Source organism: Siphateles boraxobius, unplaced genomic scaffold, assembly GCF_051911475.1.
Source record: "Siphateles boraxobius isolate OS27281-9 unplaced genomic scaffold, OSU_SipBor_1 119, whole genome shotgun sequence".
NCBI lineage: Eukaryota > Metazoa > Chordata > Actinopteri > Cypriniformes > Leuciscidae > Siphateles > Siphateles boraxobius.
Genome location: NW_027508721.1, coordinates 1,135,459 through 1,152,654, shown reverse-complemented (window position 1 = coordinate 1,152,654; position 17,196 = coordinate 1,135,459). Strand labels below are relative to the sequence as shown.

The 17,196-nt window shown below is 36.9% G+C and overlaps 1 protein-coding gene across 1 annotated transcript in view; it reads left to right on the top strand.

Moving 5' to 3' along the window:
• ncapg (non-SMC condensin I complex, subunit G) overlaps nt 1-17,184 on the top strand; it is a 46,038-nt gene extending 28,854 nt beyond the window's left edge. Inside the window, exons 11-23 of the mRNA XM_077203504.1 lie at nt 98-221; nt 5,492-5,581; nt 5,668-5,853; nt 7,525-7,635; nt 7,833-7,952; nt 8,041-8,259; nt 11,270-11,451; nt 11,931-12,093; nt 12,197-12,367; nt 12,560-12,683; nt 16,321-16,365; nt 16,463-16,532; nt 16,623-17,184. Of these exons, the coding sequence (XP_077059619.1) occupies nt 98-221; nt 5,492-5,581; nt 5,668-5,853; nt 7,525-7,635; nt 7,833-7,952; nt 8,041-8,259; nt 11,270-11,451; nt 11,931-12,093; nt 12,197-12,367; nt 12,560-12,683; nt 16,321-16,365; nt 16,463-16,532; nt 16,623-16,749 (1,732 nt within the window). The 3' untranslated portion in view covers nt 16,750-17,184. The remainder of the gene's footprint in view (nt 1-97; nt 222-5,491; nt 5,582-5,667; nt 5,854-7,524; nt 7,636-7,832; nt 7,953-8,040; nt 8,260-11,269; nt 11,452-11,930; nt 12,094-12,196; nt 12,368-12,559; nt 12,684-16,320; nt 16,366-16,462; nt 16,533-16,622) is intronic.
• The last annotated feature ends 12 nt before the right edge of the window (nt 17,185-17,196 follow it).

Below are 17,196 nucleotides of genomic sequence, written 5' to 3'. Positions count from 1 at the left end.
TTATGTCTGTATAACTTAAACACCCTTAAAAGTCTGTTGTATTTTTTAACTGCAAATTTAGTTATTAAAGTTTTAATCTTCCCATGAACTGTTCTAGAAAGCGCATGGTAGCAGTGCTACAGGATATTCTTGTGATGCCCAACACACCCACGTCTCTGATTGGTTTGCTGGTGGAGAAACTGATTGGCATTCTACGAGATGACGCACAGAAAATTCAGATGGTCAGTCCTTGTGAGAACATCATACTCTTTAAAAAAAAAAAAGAAGAAAAAAAAGAAACTTGTTTGTGGCAGCCAGAGATTGTATCAGTGTTAGATTTGTAAATTTATGAGACTTTCATGGTATGATAACTGTCTCAGAAAATTGTTAAACAATCAATTCTTATTATAATCAGTTGAATGAAAAAGGGTTTTTGGTTAAAAAAAATGCTTTACTATAACAAACTTGAAACCATTTGTTTTGTTTATTCATATTTGAATAAGCAAAAACATATATAATCAATTTAATAATCGATTATTGATTGGAACAACTTTTTAAGAATGAAATGTTTTATTCAGAAAATTTAATTCAAAAATATTACAAAAAACGGCGGAGATCAAATTAATGCGTAAAACTAAAATTTTAAATTAATGTTTTAAAATGTAATCAAACGAAAAGTGCTGCACAACAAAGATTTGATCAATTAAAACAAACATTAAGGAATATAATTTTTTTTGGTCTAAGTAAATTTTGTTATTATTATTATTTTAAGAAGTACATTATATTCTACAATAGTAACATATTTCTTCATAGTACTTTAAGGGATTCTATTCTACAATAGTAACATATTTCTTCATTGTACTTACTAGTACTTTAAGGGATAGTGCACCCAAAAATGAAAATTAGCCCATGATTTACTCACCCTCAAGTCATCCTAGGTGTATATGATATTCTTCTTTCAAGCGAATAGAATCGGTAAAAAATGTTTCTGGCTCTTCCAAGCTTTATAATGGGAGCTAATGGCGATTTCTGTTTTAAAGTCCATAAAAGTGCATCTATCCATCATAAAAGTGCTCCACACGGCTCTGGTTAATACACACTGCTCCACACGGTTAATAAAGGTCTTCTGAAGCGTAGCGATGAGTTTGTGTAAGAAAAATATTTTACGTTATATTATAATGTAAAATAACTAGCTTCTGGCTAAACAAACATTACGGATTCCACTTACGCCTAAAGCACAACTTGTGTGGAGCACTTTTATGATGGATAGATGCACTTTTATGGACTTAAAAAACAGAAACGGCCATTCACTCCCATTATAAAGCTTGGAAGAGCCAGGAAATGTTTTACTCCGATTGTATTCTTCTGAAAGATGATGTCATATACACCTAGGATGACTTGAGGGTGAGTAAATCATGGGCAATTTTTTATTTTTGGGTGAACCTTTAATTTCTTTAAGTTAAGCCAAACTGTTATTTTGATGTGTTTTAGTGAAGAGCAAATTTGACAGTTTTTTCTCAAACAAAATTATAATGCTCATTAAGTGTTCTCTCAGAGCAGCTATGGATATGTTCATGTGTTCTCGTCCACATTATTGTGAGATGGCAGATGCTGAAAACACCATGAGGTCTTCACGCATACTTGAGTATGTAGTAGACGAAACTGCGCAGCTCATTCACACAGAGACGCGCAGAACAAGCAGATTATAGCAGGGGTTCCCAAAGTGGGGGGTCGCGAGACAGCGAGGGGGGGTCGCGAGATGATTTCCAGAAGTGTAATTGACAGAATTACAAAAAAATATTTTGCTACCTAAAAGTTAAAGATTTTTAATAAAACTCAAGAGATGGTGGATGTGTGGAATTTCATGATTTATGAGTGACGTTAGTCTAGTAGAATTTTCTAAAAAATATTTTGCTACCTAAAGGTTAAAGATTTTTTGTGTCACGCATGCATGCATGTCTATTTCCCTCATATTAAATGTAAAACACATGTGGACTGATATTTTTCCAATGTCCGGACTCCTTTATTAACGGAGTAGGCCTATATAAACAGACGTTTCAATATATTTGTATTAAATGCATTTTCTGAGAATTTATATTTCAAGTTTTTACTGCAAATGTCAAAATGCGCGCTCTTTGGTCCATCAGTGCTTGAGTCACCATATATCGGAAAACATTTGGAATGGGTCAGACATAATTCTGACCACTTATTAAGTTTTGTTTTAACTAAATTTCGTTTTGTATAAATTGTATCTTCATTTTAATCAATGTTTTCATCAACAAATTGACTGGATTATAGGGATGAGTTGCGATCTTCGAATAGTCGAACTGCGTTCAAAATTCGATCATAAAATTACTTTTTCAAATATCGTTATATTTTCGCGCAATTCCAATGTGTCATAATTGACGGCACGCCAAATGTCACAGATCGCGCAGTAGGGTATTTTCCTGTCGGGGACACAAGGTGTCACTAACATGAATGAAACCCCCTACTGCGCGATAGGATACCAGTGTTTTATATAGTGTAAACAAACAACAGAAGAAGAGCACCGTGACCGTTAACTCTGCGCCCAAAAGAGGTGGGTAATAACCTTTTACGGTCTATGGTAGTAACCGTCTACAAAGTAGGCTACATTTACTTCCTTACGTTGGGGCGAGGTTCCTCTCGTTACTTTATTTTAATGCAATACATGCTGTTAAATGTATAGTTTATTCCAAGCGCGCTGCATCTTTTTTATGGGCATGAGCCATGCTCAATTCACAAATGAATCACTCTTTTGAGTCGATTCTGTTCAAAGACTTCATCAAACAGATCTGTCTAAATCGGTTCGCGAATCAGTTTGAATGGTCTGTTCAGTTTCCTGCATGCCCTGAATCCTCTGATGCGCTTTCAATTCACACTCGGAGTCGTAACAGGAAGATTTAAGAACATCAAGAGCGTTGGATGAAGTGGCCATGGGCCTACAGTTTAGTCTAGTGAAAGCAAATCTGCAAATGCATCATATTTTTGCCAGCGATGAAGATCTAGTTGAACATCTTCGTATGATGTCTGTGAATGAATGATTCCACAGGACGATACATTCGAGTTCATTTCATTCAGGTAATACATTTTACAACCAAACAGATTATTACGCGATGAAAGCACTGCTACAAGTATGATGACATTATCCGTTTTTTGAAAATGTTAATTTATAGGCTACCATTGTCCACAGTTTATGAAATGAACACCCGCCATCCCGCGGTAAAGTGTGTGTATTGCGCAGTGGCATCACACGAAGAGTTTTGATTGAAACTAATTTGTTTAAAAGTAGGCTATTGCAGTAACAAGGCAGGTCCGCATAAAATCATTATGACATATGACATTATTTTTTTTATCTAAAGAGCATCTGGTTTGGCGATGCAAAAACGGACTGTCGTGCTTATTGTTTTTTTTTCTATGTTAAAAAACGACGAAAACATGTTACTTGTTCAATTAATAAACAGTTTGTTTGACAAATCGCTAAAGATGAAATTGGCCTCCCTTTCTGTCATTGTGAGTGTGTGGTTTTTTTTTTTCCCTTTTTTCGATTTTCGAACGATAATCGACTTGCTCCTCGATTTTCGAATGCCATTTTTGGCAGAAATTCACATCCCTACTGGATTAATAAATAAAAAGCAAATATAGTAGACAATATAATTAGGACACGGAGGCACCGGTGCGTGAGCGCATCTCATAAATGAACCGCAAACTGACAGAAAACACTAGTTTATTAATAAACAATTCAAATGTTTAATGTACAATCCTTACTTTGGCCGGTTCTTTGTGGCAAGCTGTATGCGTGCGTTGAGATGCGGAATAGGCAATATAAAAATGCTGTCATTATAAAAGATTTCTAGTGTCAATGTATTGCTTGTTTTTCTGTTTACATTTCATGTTGTGACACTTCTCTTCTCGTGAACATAATGCTGCGAAGTCAGAGCGGCCAAAGCGTCAACAAGCTTCAATAAGCTTCCCCGTACTTTTTGACAAGCGTCCTCGACAGGGCGGCCAGAGCTTCTTTGCTGCTCAAGTCGGCGGCGGTGTGAACGTAGAGTTATGCTTCTAGCGCGGACTTTTGGGACTCAGTTTTGAACTGGTGTCGAGGCGCAATGATTGAAATGAACAAATGGTAATTAAATAGAACCCCTAGGTGAAATGAACGAGGGAGAGGATCACAACATGTGAATTCATCCACTCCCGAAATACTTAAAAGTAGGCCTAGTGGCTGGTGAACTTGAAGAATAGAGTAAACATTAAAGTTACTTACACAATGTGTATCTGATATGAATAAAACGTGTCGAATTATAATGGAAAGAATTATTATTACCTCTTCCATAAACATCAGAGTGTATTTTACAAACTGTAAATGTATTGTTTTTTTAGTACTTATGTAAATTTAGGGGGAGGCCGTGCCAACGTCTGTTCCAACGTCTATGCACCCATCTCATTAGGTGATATTAATATTTAATATAAAATAATATAATGGTTGTTTTGACTGTTTTGTTATTTTGTGTTGTAAGTATGCCTATTAGTGCGTGTGCACAGTTTCACGCAATGTTTGTATACTTAACCACCTCCGAGGATATAGGGGTCGCGAAATACTCGCACCTTTATTTTGGGGGTCGTGGGCTGAAAAGTTTGGGAACCCCTGGATTATAGCATTCTTTTTGCTCTTTAATATCCACAGACCATGTCGCGATTTAATTTATTGTACATCTCTACTTTTGGTTTATTCATCCGTCCATCAATTCTTGTGTTTTGTGACATCTGCGTTATACTGTAAATTCCATTTTCACGACTGGATTAAGGGGTTTCCCTCTGCATTGTGGAAATCACACGACCTTAAGTTATTAATGGGACATACCTTTATCTGTACTGAGGGATGGAATATAGGAGAACATGTTCATGTTTCCTCTTTTTGCAGCCACTTGCATCCACCTTTTTCAAAATTAGATGTCTATCCTTAAGGAAAACCACACATTTGTTTTTTCTGTGTCCAAAGTATTTCCATGCTGCACATTTTAACTTGTTTTTTGACGGGGATAGAGATTAGAAATAACAGCCTCAATCTCTGATATTTTTTCTGCCCCACGTGTTCTTGGAGCAAGTTCAGTCTAAGCAGTCTGTTGGAAAGAATTTGCTTATGCGTTGGTGAGATCTTCCGTCAAATTAATTATTTTCCCCCAATACCGTAGATAAACAAATGTGCACAATATGAAAACCATATACCGTGATATTATCATCAAAGTTACAACCATAATCACCTTTTCTTTTGTCTGTCTGTTGAAACTGGCCTAAATTGGTTCCCACAAAAAAATCTGATTTAAGTGCTTTTCAAACATGCAACAAGAATTATCGTGGCAGTTGGCTGAAAGAATGTAATTGGTTGACTATGTAAATGTGGCCTTTGAGATCTGCTTATTAATGTAGTCAAGTGTCTCTACAGCAGTTCACTGAAGGTTTAATTTTGTATGTGTGCTGTTATTTTAATCAGGTTGCTGAAATAATCTCTGATGTGAGAGAGCCCATTTTTCCCATCTCTGAACCTGTGGATGAGAATGAGAAACGCAGAAAGCAAGTTAGAGTGAGTAAAACTTCATAATCCACTGATGCTTAATGGCATCAACCTACTGCATTAGATTGGCATCATTTTAAAATATTTTTTTATAGTTAGCTGAGATACGAGTTCAGATAATGGAGGCCAAGCAGACTTTAGAAGATTGCATCAGCTGTCAGGACTTCAGTCGTGCAGCTGAGCTGAAAGACTCCATCTCTCAGCTGGAAGAGCTCAAGAACCAGCTCGCCCTGGAGGCTTCACAGCCTGCTGAAAATATCAAGGAGCAGCGTGTGGAGAAGGTACTAATTTACAAAGACACTCACATACATTAAAAAAATAAAATTCAGCAAGCATACATTTTAATAAAAAGTTACAGTAAATACATTTATAATGTTTCAAATAAATGTTCTTTTGAAATTTTTTTATTAAAAGAATTCTGACAAATTAAGCATCAGTTTAATCATGTTAATATAATGATAGTATAAAAATAATGTTTTCAGCTGTTATTATTAAAGGGTTAGGTTCACCCAAAAATTATCCCATGATTTATTCACCCTCAAGCCATCCTAGGTGTATATGACTTTCTTCTTTCAGATGAACACAATCGGAAATATATTAAAAAAAAAATAGAATTGCTCTTCTAAGCTTTATAATGGCATTCCTGATTTTGAAGTCCAAAAAAGCGTATTCATCCATCATAAAAGTAATCCATACGATCCAGGAGGTTGATAAAGGCCTTCTAAAGCAAAGCATTGGGTTTTTGTAAGAAAAATATCCATATTTAATACTTTAAAAACTAAAATAACTAGCTTCTGGCAGGAGGCCTACGCAGGTCGACTTACGCCAAAAGAGTAACCCCTTACACAATGTAGGAGCAGCGCAAGTTTTGATGTCTCTCGTGGTTCCAACTAATTGAGGTTGGCCAACAAACTCAAGCTCATCTTCTCTTATATCAAAATCCTCTGACATTTCTCTTTAAAAAAATTTTTTTAGACTTCTAAATCATGACCGGTGTTTTGTTTTGCTCTATCCTCTGCGCTTCCGCGTTTGTCAATTAATCAGTTTAGGGGTTACTCTTTCACTGTAAATCGATGCGTAGGGCCGTCTGCCGGAAACTAGTTATTTTAGCTTTATAACATTTTAAATATGGACATTTTACTCACACAAATGCATTGCTTCGCTTCAGAAGGCCATTATTAACCCCCCAGAGCCATGTGGAGCACTTATGATGGATGGATGTGCTTTTTTGGAAGTCAAAATCTGGTCCTTCATTCTCTGCAATTATATAGCTGGAAGAGCTAGGACATTTTTCAATATCTCCGATTGTATTTGTCTGAAAGAAAAGTCATATACACCTAGGATGCCTTGAGGGTGAGTAAATCATGGGCTAATTGTCATTTTTGGGTGAACTATCCCTTTAATAAGAATCTTATTTGAGCACCAATTCAGCATATTAGAATGATTTCTGAAGAGTCATGTGAGTGCAGAGGAATAATGATGCTGAAAATTCAGCTTTGCCATCACGGTAATAAATTATATTTTAAAATATGTTTTCCAACAAATATCTGCTGATTAGATAATTGTCAATTTTAATTTTGTCTATCACTATGCTGTCAGTCACAGGATACATGAATTGTTTTTGGAATTGTTTTTGTGGATAGTTGTATTAAAATTTGTTCAACGTGTATCATATGAGCATAAGTTAGTTAGTGAATTGCTCGATCAATGTGTCATAAATGAACATATTACAAGTGAATTGCTCGATCAGTGTCATAAATGAACATATTACAAGACGAAGTGTGAGAACAAATGTCGTGTGAATGGCCTGAGTCTTGTCACATTTTAGGTGAACACTATGGCATAGTTTACACCATTAACGTGCATGTACATATTAAGCCTTACATTTAAGTGCTTAAGTTAAATATAATCTCACACAGTATAATCACATGTCATGTGTGTATTTTCCCCAGAGTGATCCAGAGACTTTGCTGAAATGTCTGACGATGTGTGCCGAGTTGTTCAAGCAAATGAACATCAAGAGAGGAATCTGCCCTACCATGAATGCTCTGATAGAGTCACTGGTACGCATACTCATTCATAAAAGCACTTACATTAATAACCATTTCCTGCTTTTCTGCAGTATAGGAAAAAGTTGGGTCTGCATGGTGCTTTTATCACAAGCCACTTTGGTTACTGGACTCTGTACACAAATCAGTGTAGTGCTCAACTGGAGCTGCAGTTATGGGAATATAACTTCAAAGTGCTTTCTCATTCCTAGATACTGCCAAGTGTGTCCAACCCTAACCCTGCTGTGCGCAACATGGCTGTCATCTGTTTGGGAACTGCGGCTCTCCATAGTAAAGACTTGGCCAACACACACCTTGTGCTGCTCTTGCAGGTATTTAAACATTTGTGTTAAAGATGGCCAAATTCAGTTTATCTTGAAAGCCTGGAGATTAGTGTGTGTGTTTGTGTGTGTGTTTTAGATCACACAGCTAGACGAGCCTAAAATCAGGATCAGTGCTCTCCGAGCTCTCATTGACCAGCTCCTGCTCAATGGCCTTAACATCCTGCGAGACAAGTCTGCTCCTACCTCCCAGGCACCTGACTCTCCAGACAATAACGGACAACCTGACCAACAAGTTGAAGAGGAGAGTACTGTCCAGGGCATTCTGAGGATGCTTTCAGAATTCCTTGATAGTGAGGTACTGCGTATCCATCACTTTAGCCACTTTCACAAGTTAAAGGTACACTATTGGAACTTAGGTCTCGCTGTCACCAGTAAAATTTAACCCGACAGCTGAAAATCATTATTTGTAAGCCTATACATGAATATCAGTCACATGACCTCTTACGTCATCCGCTCTTTTTCCAGTTGACTGCCGGCATCTTGAGTACCTGCCGGGTACTGTCTACAATACTGACAGCATTAGCTAGGAAGCAGATTTTCTCTGTTTGTTTCACTTTATACATAACCAACTTTGTTTATGTAAACCCTGTGTGTATTTGACAGTATTCGCGCAATAAGACTAGAAAAATAACTTCGTTCAGTAACCTGTCGCTGTTGTTAGACAGGCTTAGTGCGCGTGCGCTTCGGGTGTACGCGCTCAGAAAAGCGCTCGTTAGAACCGCGCATCAACACGTGAATGACTTGTTAGCACATGCAAATAATGAACTTATGTGAACTGCATTGTCCCGTTCCTTTGCGTTAACATTTGATGTGAATATACGTCGCGTTGTAGCCTATGCTGAGACAGAGGCGCCAGAACTGCAACTGATAGAATGCACGATACTACGACATTTCTTCAAAAGCAGGTGGATATATTTTAATCCACGATCATAAATCGTGACATCGCACAGCCCTAAGCTAGCGTAAGCTCATTATCATTTACATCCACTCACCTCAGACAACATGAACACTGCACAGAGATTTTGCACACACAAACCACTGTTATAACATAAAAGCAAGCAGCTGCATGCATGGTTGGGCATGATATGATTGAAGGATTTTGACTGAATGCGCGCAAAGTGCGCTCCCTTAATAATTCCTAAAAAGCTGACATCAGTTAATCGCGATCTCACATCTCTGTTAATATCAATTAAGCTGACTGCACAATGAATCTTTCATAATATATACACTTTGTTTGTTACAATTAGAGGATTTGTCAGCATACAGAGCTTTGAACAAAAAGTCAGTTTTGAGCATAGAGGTTTTGAGCAGTGAGGGGAGTCTTTCTTAAATGCTTCTGATTGGCCTTTGCGTTGAAGAAATCAACACGTATGTCTGTTTTTGGCTACATTGCTCAAGGCTGCAAACGTGTTTTAAAAGGAAACTCTGGCCTGTAAATCGTTTCTATTTTGTTTTAGTTCTTGTTGCTTTTCTGCAAAAATGTATTGGTTTTATGTTTTATTCATAGATATTTCTAGTTTGCGGGAGTACCGCGAATCGTTTTATTCTCCCTGCAACGCGCACACACACAGAGAGTGCATTGCCGCTCGCACTCGCCATCAAATCTAGTCCCGCGCCGCACTCTTTTGCATTGGGAGTGCACATCTCTAGATCAAGGGCCCGGCCCGAGGATAGTGACGGGAAATATCGGCCCGCAAGTTCGGACTCGGCCAGAGAATAAGCTCTACTTCCTTTGCGACTGACGTATCGATCTTGCCGAATCAGGTACTCAAGATGGCGGAAGACAAGTTTTAGAATTGAGTGACGTCAGTGAGGAGACTTTGGTGACATCATCTGATATTCATGTATTGTAATAAACAGACTGAGGCAAAAAAAAGTTTGACGAGTAATTGACAGAGTACATTTTACATTTTGTTGAACTTTTTAAGTTCTCACTCTGTGTGAACGCACTCTCTGATTCCGGAAAATCACTGGCAGTGTGATTGAATCAAAATCAAACGAACCCGGGTCAAATCTCGGCTCACTTTATCCGTGTATTTTCCGGAATCTCTGTGTGAAAGGGGCTTTAGTTTCATTCACATGTTGAACTATGCTGTGATTTTCTGCCAACTCATTAAAGGGGTGGTAAAACACATTTTTTCAAAGGCTTGATTGTGTTTGTGGGGTGCACTGTAACATGTGTTCATGCTTAGTTTTTAAAAAAAATGCATTACTTTTCATATATTTTACCTTTATTCTACACTGCTCTATCCGTCCCTGTAAAAACAGTCTGATGGTTTCCGCGTTCTATGAAGCCAGTCCCTCAAAACTACGGAATGGGCTCGAATGGGCTGGGATCTAGTTTTTACTTAAAAAAAGTAACATGTCTGCATGATGTGGGGTTAGTCTGGGTCTCCGATGGCACAGATGTCCCAGGAATACAGAGATAACGTCTCGCTAGAGTGGCCAACTTCGGAAAGCGCCTTTCATTTGCTTGTGGATGTTTGCATCGCAAGTGATATTGCATTGTAGCCTACTTGCACTAGGCCTACTGCTTTATTTTAATACCGCGTTGCATATTTTCCAAATATTCGTCGATCTTTCTGTCGAAATGGTGCCACAGTAGCTACTTTTCGCTTGGTTCATTTAGCTTGCTTAGCTTGCTTGCGAAAAATGTCTTTAGGCGCGTGTTGTTGTGCGTGTCGACGGACGCGCCCCGTGATTTAACAAATATAGGCTACTTACTGTTTTTTTAACCATGCAGCAAACAAACAAAAAAGCTATATATATATATATATATATATATATTACAGTAATATTATTAATAATTTATTATATAATAAATATATACTTTTAAACCGTTTAACTGATAGTATTAATCGGTATTTTTTTTTACTTTCGGTAAAGTATCTGATAGTTTTACAAAACCTTCAAATGTTCTGTTATGAGCACCAGTTCCATGCTCACATCTTCCATGTCTTATATTTGTTTCTCTGTTTTGACTTCTACTCTAGTCATTCAACATAATACCTTATCTCAATTAAATGTACTGAAATGAATGTATATGTGACACAAAAAGTCTGTTTATTATTTTGGCTGGTAAAAAATATGCTTGGCTGGTGGATTTTTTCATCTACCAGTCCCTGTGGCAGGTGAGCCAAAAAGTTAATTTCGGACCCTGGTGTTTTACCACCCCTTTAAGCTGGCAACTTGCTGGAGCTGATTGGCAGGCATTTTGACAATGTGCCCTGTTTATACATGATGTCTAGATGGTGTAAATGTACTGCAAATGCTGTAGCAAATGAAACCTATTTGAAATTTGTCAGATCTGTGAGCTCCGCACAGAGACGGCAGAGGGTCTGGCCAAGCTGATGTACTGTGGGAGAATCCTAAGTCCAAATATGCTGTCCCGTCTGGTGCTATTGTGGTACAATCCTGTAACGGAGGATGACCAAAGACTACGGCATTGCCTGGGGGTATTCTTACAGTTATATGCCCGGGCCAGCAGGTATACATATAGGGATCTGCTTAAACTGAACAAAAATCATGTAAATGCTTCGAATAATTAAAGGGGTAGTTAACACAAAAATGAAAATGGTCTTTTACTCACCCTCCTGTTTTTCTAAATCAATATGACTTTCTAGAATTTTTAGTCCCTTTATTGAAAATCCATTCCACCAAAACTTTATTTTTTTTCAAAGGGTAATAAAGAGATTGTAAAAGTAATCCATATGAAGGAAGATGTTTAATACAAGTATTCTTAAGAAACATGAAGCATGTTTAATTTAGCCTTTTATTCACATATAAACATTAATCAACACGCATGCATAGAACACATCAAATATCAGAATTTTCGTTTTTGGGTGAACTAACCCTATAATGTAACATGTATATCTGAATTACAATAATGGTGCCATTTAACATTAAAGACTGTTGTAATGGCACAGCCAGATATTTACAGTTGTTCCTGTAATTGTTGTACACTAGAGCAAATCAAGAGTGTGTGGAGGAGAGTTTTCTGCCAACCATGAGAACTTTGTTCAATGCTCCTGTGACCTCTCCATTGTCTGAAGTAGACGCATGCAACGTGGCTGAATTGTTTGTTGAACTAACACGACCCAGTGCTCTTGTGCAACCTGCTGCCGTACAGGTACACTTGAACTTGCATGCATGCTTACAGAAACAACAGTAATGGGTATGTTTAAAGCACTTTAATATGTTGACATGTAAGTGATCAAACATCTCTTTTGCAGGCTGTGTCTGTACATGACTCCCTGGCAGTGCGTGTTTGTAATGAGATCTTGAGAGACGTTTCTGCTCCTGAGGTGCGTCTCTACTGTAAAACCCTCGGCTGGCTGGAGATTAACACTGAACCTGGACCTGCCAACAATGAATTGCAACTACTGTTAAAAGACATTTTACAGGTACTGCTGGAGTTAGATCACTTTTGTGAACATGTAAATGTTGTTTTTGTTTTTATCCTTAATCTCTCTAACCAGATTAAGCAGAAATGCATGAGAAATGAATGCCAATCTAACTGATGGGATATTTCATTAATGTATGCAATTATTATGATCCATCAGGTGATCACTGTTTTTCCATATTGTGTGTTACAGGAAGTGAAAGATAAGTACTGTACAAGGGTTATTGAAAAGCTTCGTAACCAGCTAAATGGGGATCGTTCCAAATCAGGCAGTAACCAGGACACAACTTTGCTTAACTTGGATGAGAATACTGGAGGTAATAGCAAGCAAGCTAAGCATTGTCACTTGGTTCAGAAATTTATAATGGCTGAGGAAAACAAAAAAAGATTTTTATTAGTATAATTCTATTTATCCATCTAACATTGTTCTTAGTCCTATCTAGTTTTATTTATGGTGAGGGTTGATGGTTGAGCTGATATTAGTTGATTTGATTAATTTAGTTGTAATTGTTCAGATTCATAATTTTCAGTTGATTCTGTTTAAATCTTTTCAAGTACACTGTGACCTTTTGCCCTCTAGCGCAGTGGTTCTCAGCCTTTTTTGGTCTGAGAAAAAAGGTACCTTCTCACGTTTTGACGTAATCAAATTGTGAGATCGGCCAAGTTTAGTTAGTACCGATCGAGTCATAAATTGTGATTATCGGCCGATACCGATCTCCGGCCGATCGTTCGGAACATCCCTAGACTCAGTATGGAGAAGAAGCCAAAACTCAAAAGTTTCATTGTTTACCTGACACAGCTGTTGAAACAGCCTGTCATTCAGTGCATGGGCTTTTATTTTGTTTATTGCTTTGACTGCAACATGGAGAGACTCATGGAGAACTGGATTGTTGCATTTGGCCACAAGGTTGTGGCGGTGCACAAAACAGTGGACTGTGAGGTTATGCGGCACCTGCTCCTTCAGCAGAGCGGTGAACCCACTGTACCTGCCAACCATAGCTTGTTTGTTGTCAGCGCTGGTTGTCTCGTCCAGCTGAAGGCTGAATGTAGAGTCCCGCAGGATGGCACATAGTTGCTCCTCTGTATCTGCACCCATTTCATTTATCCTGCGTGCCACGGTGTCATTGCTGAGAGGGATAGATTTCAGCACCTGTGTGGGATCGCGCTCCCATCACGGTAGTGATTACCTCTTTGATGGCAGGAAGAACTGACTTTTCTCCAATTGTGAACGGCTGTCCACATTTGGCGATCAGCAGTATATGACGCTTTTAGCCCACTTTCATTTTGGCTGGCATTCTTAGCGAAGAGACTGCTGATGGTTCTCCTACCGTGTTGCTCTTTTAAGGCCTGGAAGAATGGACGGTCCTTATCTGCTTTGTCTGGGTGGATCTTCATAAGGTGCTCTTTCAGACGTGAAGGTTTCATGGATTTATTTGAAAAAACTTCACATAGTAAACACATTGGAAGCTGTGCATTGGTGGGAGAAGGTATGAAACCACAATTAAGGTATTCAATGGAATACTGTCAGCATTTTTTTTCTTGTTCGGTAGCGCCATTTTGCTTAATTGCTTTTATGATAGTGTATTTGTCCGAGTAAAAGTGGAAAAATCTTTTATTTTAAATGCACTGTTTGTGGACTGATTTTGAACTGATAAATGACTAAATGTCACGGAGGCTATTACGTATGGAAGACAAGGAATGTAGGATTTGTTGACACCTTATAAAATGAAGGAATAGTATTAATCAATTTAATTAAAACATAAAAATGTAAATAAATAATTTTAAAATGGACAAATGAGTTAGACATTTAAAATTGTTGTGCAATTCTTGTTTTGTTAAATTTATGATTATTCATGTTAAATGTAAATGTTAAATAAAATAGAACATTAAATTTAATAAATAGTAGACCTATATTAAAAATAAATAGACATATGAGACTGTTTATTCACATGTTTAAAATGTAGTTTAATACAGCCAGCATTCAAAAACATTTTGGCAGTGTTTTTTTTAAAAAAAATTATCCATTTGAAAATCTTGTTAAAATGTGCCATTATAAACTCGTTGGGGCAACAAATGAACTTCCGACTCTGTCCCATGCCACTCAAAGTAGATATAAGATGGGCTGTTATTGGACAGTAAAAACAACCGTAGGCTGTACGGTCATTAAAGTGGTAATGTTTCCACTTAGGTTTTATTACGCATTTAGGGGAGTAAAAATAAATACAATCATGTTTTTTTCCCATGAAGAATTCTTTGAATTGTAGGCCTAAAATACCTTGGTATCAGCTTATTTTCATTAATGGTAATAATTAATACAATTATAATTAGTTGGTTTGTCATGATTAATTTGTTCATAATCAGAAAAAAAATCTTCTAACAAGAATAAAAACATGAATAATTAAATTATTATTGTATTAATTATTTTTTTAACTATCTTGAAACTATCCAAGCTTTTGATTGCATCGCTCCGATATGACGGCGATATTAATACATAACCAAAATATGCTTACAGAATATATTTAAATTATCCATCAAATTGTCATTTTCTCATTAACAATAATGCCTGACCAGTAATTTACTTTGTGAACAAAGAAAATATTTTGGCATTAGTTAATGCCTAAAAATGTATAAGTTTTACCTTATACAATTTAGTTTAATTTTAAAATTCGTTGATTTATTGAAAATATTTGAAAATATATAAGTGGTTCTTAAGTCAATACTTTTTTAATGGCTTGTCAACTTTCCATTCCTCCGCTGTTGATTCTAGTCAGTGCTGGATTCTAGCCACCAACAGATTGTTGTCAGCGTGAAACACAATTTTGAGCATGTGAATGCTGATTCTTGTCAGCGCTGGATTCTGTTCAGTGCTGGTCTATGACTGGAAAAATAAAAAAGAAATGAAACATAGCTTACATGTCACATTAAACTGGCATATTTTAGAATGTTAAAGGCAATTATTTTGCAAGTAATTACATGTTTAATCTTGTCTTGCCGGGGCGTTGGAAGCAATATTTTGTTCAGGTGTTAATGTTCACAAGTTTACACCAAAGATCCAGGCAAGACAAGATTAAACGTGTAATTACTTGCAAAATAATTGCCTGAATGCCCCCGTTGAGAACCACTACTCTAGCGGTTAAACAAAACTGCATGCATTGAGGAAGAACATCGTATTGGATTCGATTCGGTGACTGTGTGGATAAACATGGTTCTGTCTCATAACTAAAACAAGAGAGGGATTATCCCACTGCTCAAAAAAACAGTGCTTAAACTAGAAAAATAAATAATTAATGCTTTACAATGAACTATGTTAGAGAGCTACATATGGCAATTGATCTGCTCAATAAAATACCTTACTCACCTGTTGAGTAGTAAAAACTGAATTCTCCCTATCGCTTTTACAACATTTTAAATCCCTCAGTTCTAGCCATCTCTGAAAAGACAGGCCCATGTTGATTCATATTTATTTACGAGATCTGTTTCTTTTTGGCAGCAGACTTTTCCTTTTATTCAATGTTTTTAAACAAACGGGTGATTCCCCAGAGGTTTGAGATTTAGGCCTCCATTAGGAGCCTTTAAAATGGCATAATTGGGGCACTTTAAACTTTTGCAATTAATCTGCGAATCAAATGCGTTCCAAACCGGAACCAATCAACTACGATCTCTGTACCTGGCATCACACATCTTGCGATGTGACTATTTAAATTAATTTTGAACAAAAGTTAGGCGGTGTCACTTTAAGTATTTACATTCATTTATATATATGTTTTAATTTATATAACAAATATAGAATTTTTCAGTTGTAGTTCATTCTTGATTAATTCAATTAAAGCACTCTAAATGGTAAAAATGCCCTTTAAAATTTACTCCTGGTTGCAAATATTGATGTGATGCGTTAATACCTGTAGTAAATAAAGTAGCTGTTACATTAACAAACCTATCTGTGTATTCTTGCAGAGGTGTTGAACAAAGATGAGGCTAAACCTAAACGTGCCAAACGAGGTACAGTCTAATTTAATTTGATAAAATGGAATTTTTGTTTTGTTTTTTGGTGTAGCTTTTATGATGGTTGTATTTAGCTCTGTCTGTTATTTTTCAGGCCAGAAAAAAACTTCCACTGCAAAAAATGGAAAGAAAACCAGTAAAGCGGAGTTATCCTCTGATGAAAGGTTTGTTCCACATCTTGACGTTTTTTTTTTGTTAATAGCCTATACGAAATGGGGGGGAAAATTTATTTGTTGTTCTTATTATTTCTATAGTGATGAAGAGAATGTTCCAGAAGTGGCTCCATCAGTGCGACCAAGTCGCCGTGCCAAGATGGCTTCTCTGGATAAAACCAAGCAGGATCTGACTGCCCTCATGAACCAGGAGGCCAATGGTTCATAGAGTGGATTAGTTATGAAGTTGTCCTTCCTATAGCAGTCACTTCAGATCTACCTGAGTAATTACATACTGCTAAATTTTTATTATACTTTCTCAAGGAATCTTGACTCCTCAGTCTCAACCTGTCAAAATTGTCTTTGTTAGAATGCAGCATCTGCAGGACCTCTCAAGAGGTTGTCCTTTGGGAAGGAGTCATGTTAACATTTATTTACTTGTTTGAGGCTGTTCTTTTAAAAATGCACAGTGGACCAAACTTACTATTAAGAAAATTATGATCCTATTAAGAACTAAATGTTGGGAATTTGGTGCATGGCAATAACAGCTAATATTTGAAAGTTGGTTGAGAAGCTGGCTCATATTTCCATATAAAATGTTTAGTTGCATTTTTATACAATTTTTTTTTTTAACCTGAATAAAATGTTTTAAACTGTAACACAATTACTGCCAGGA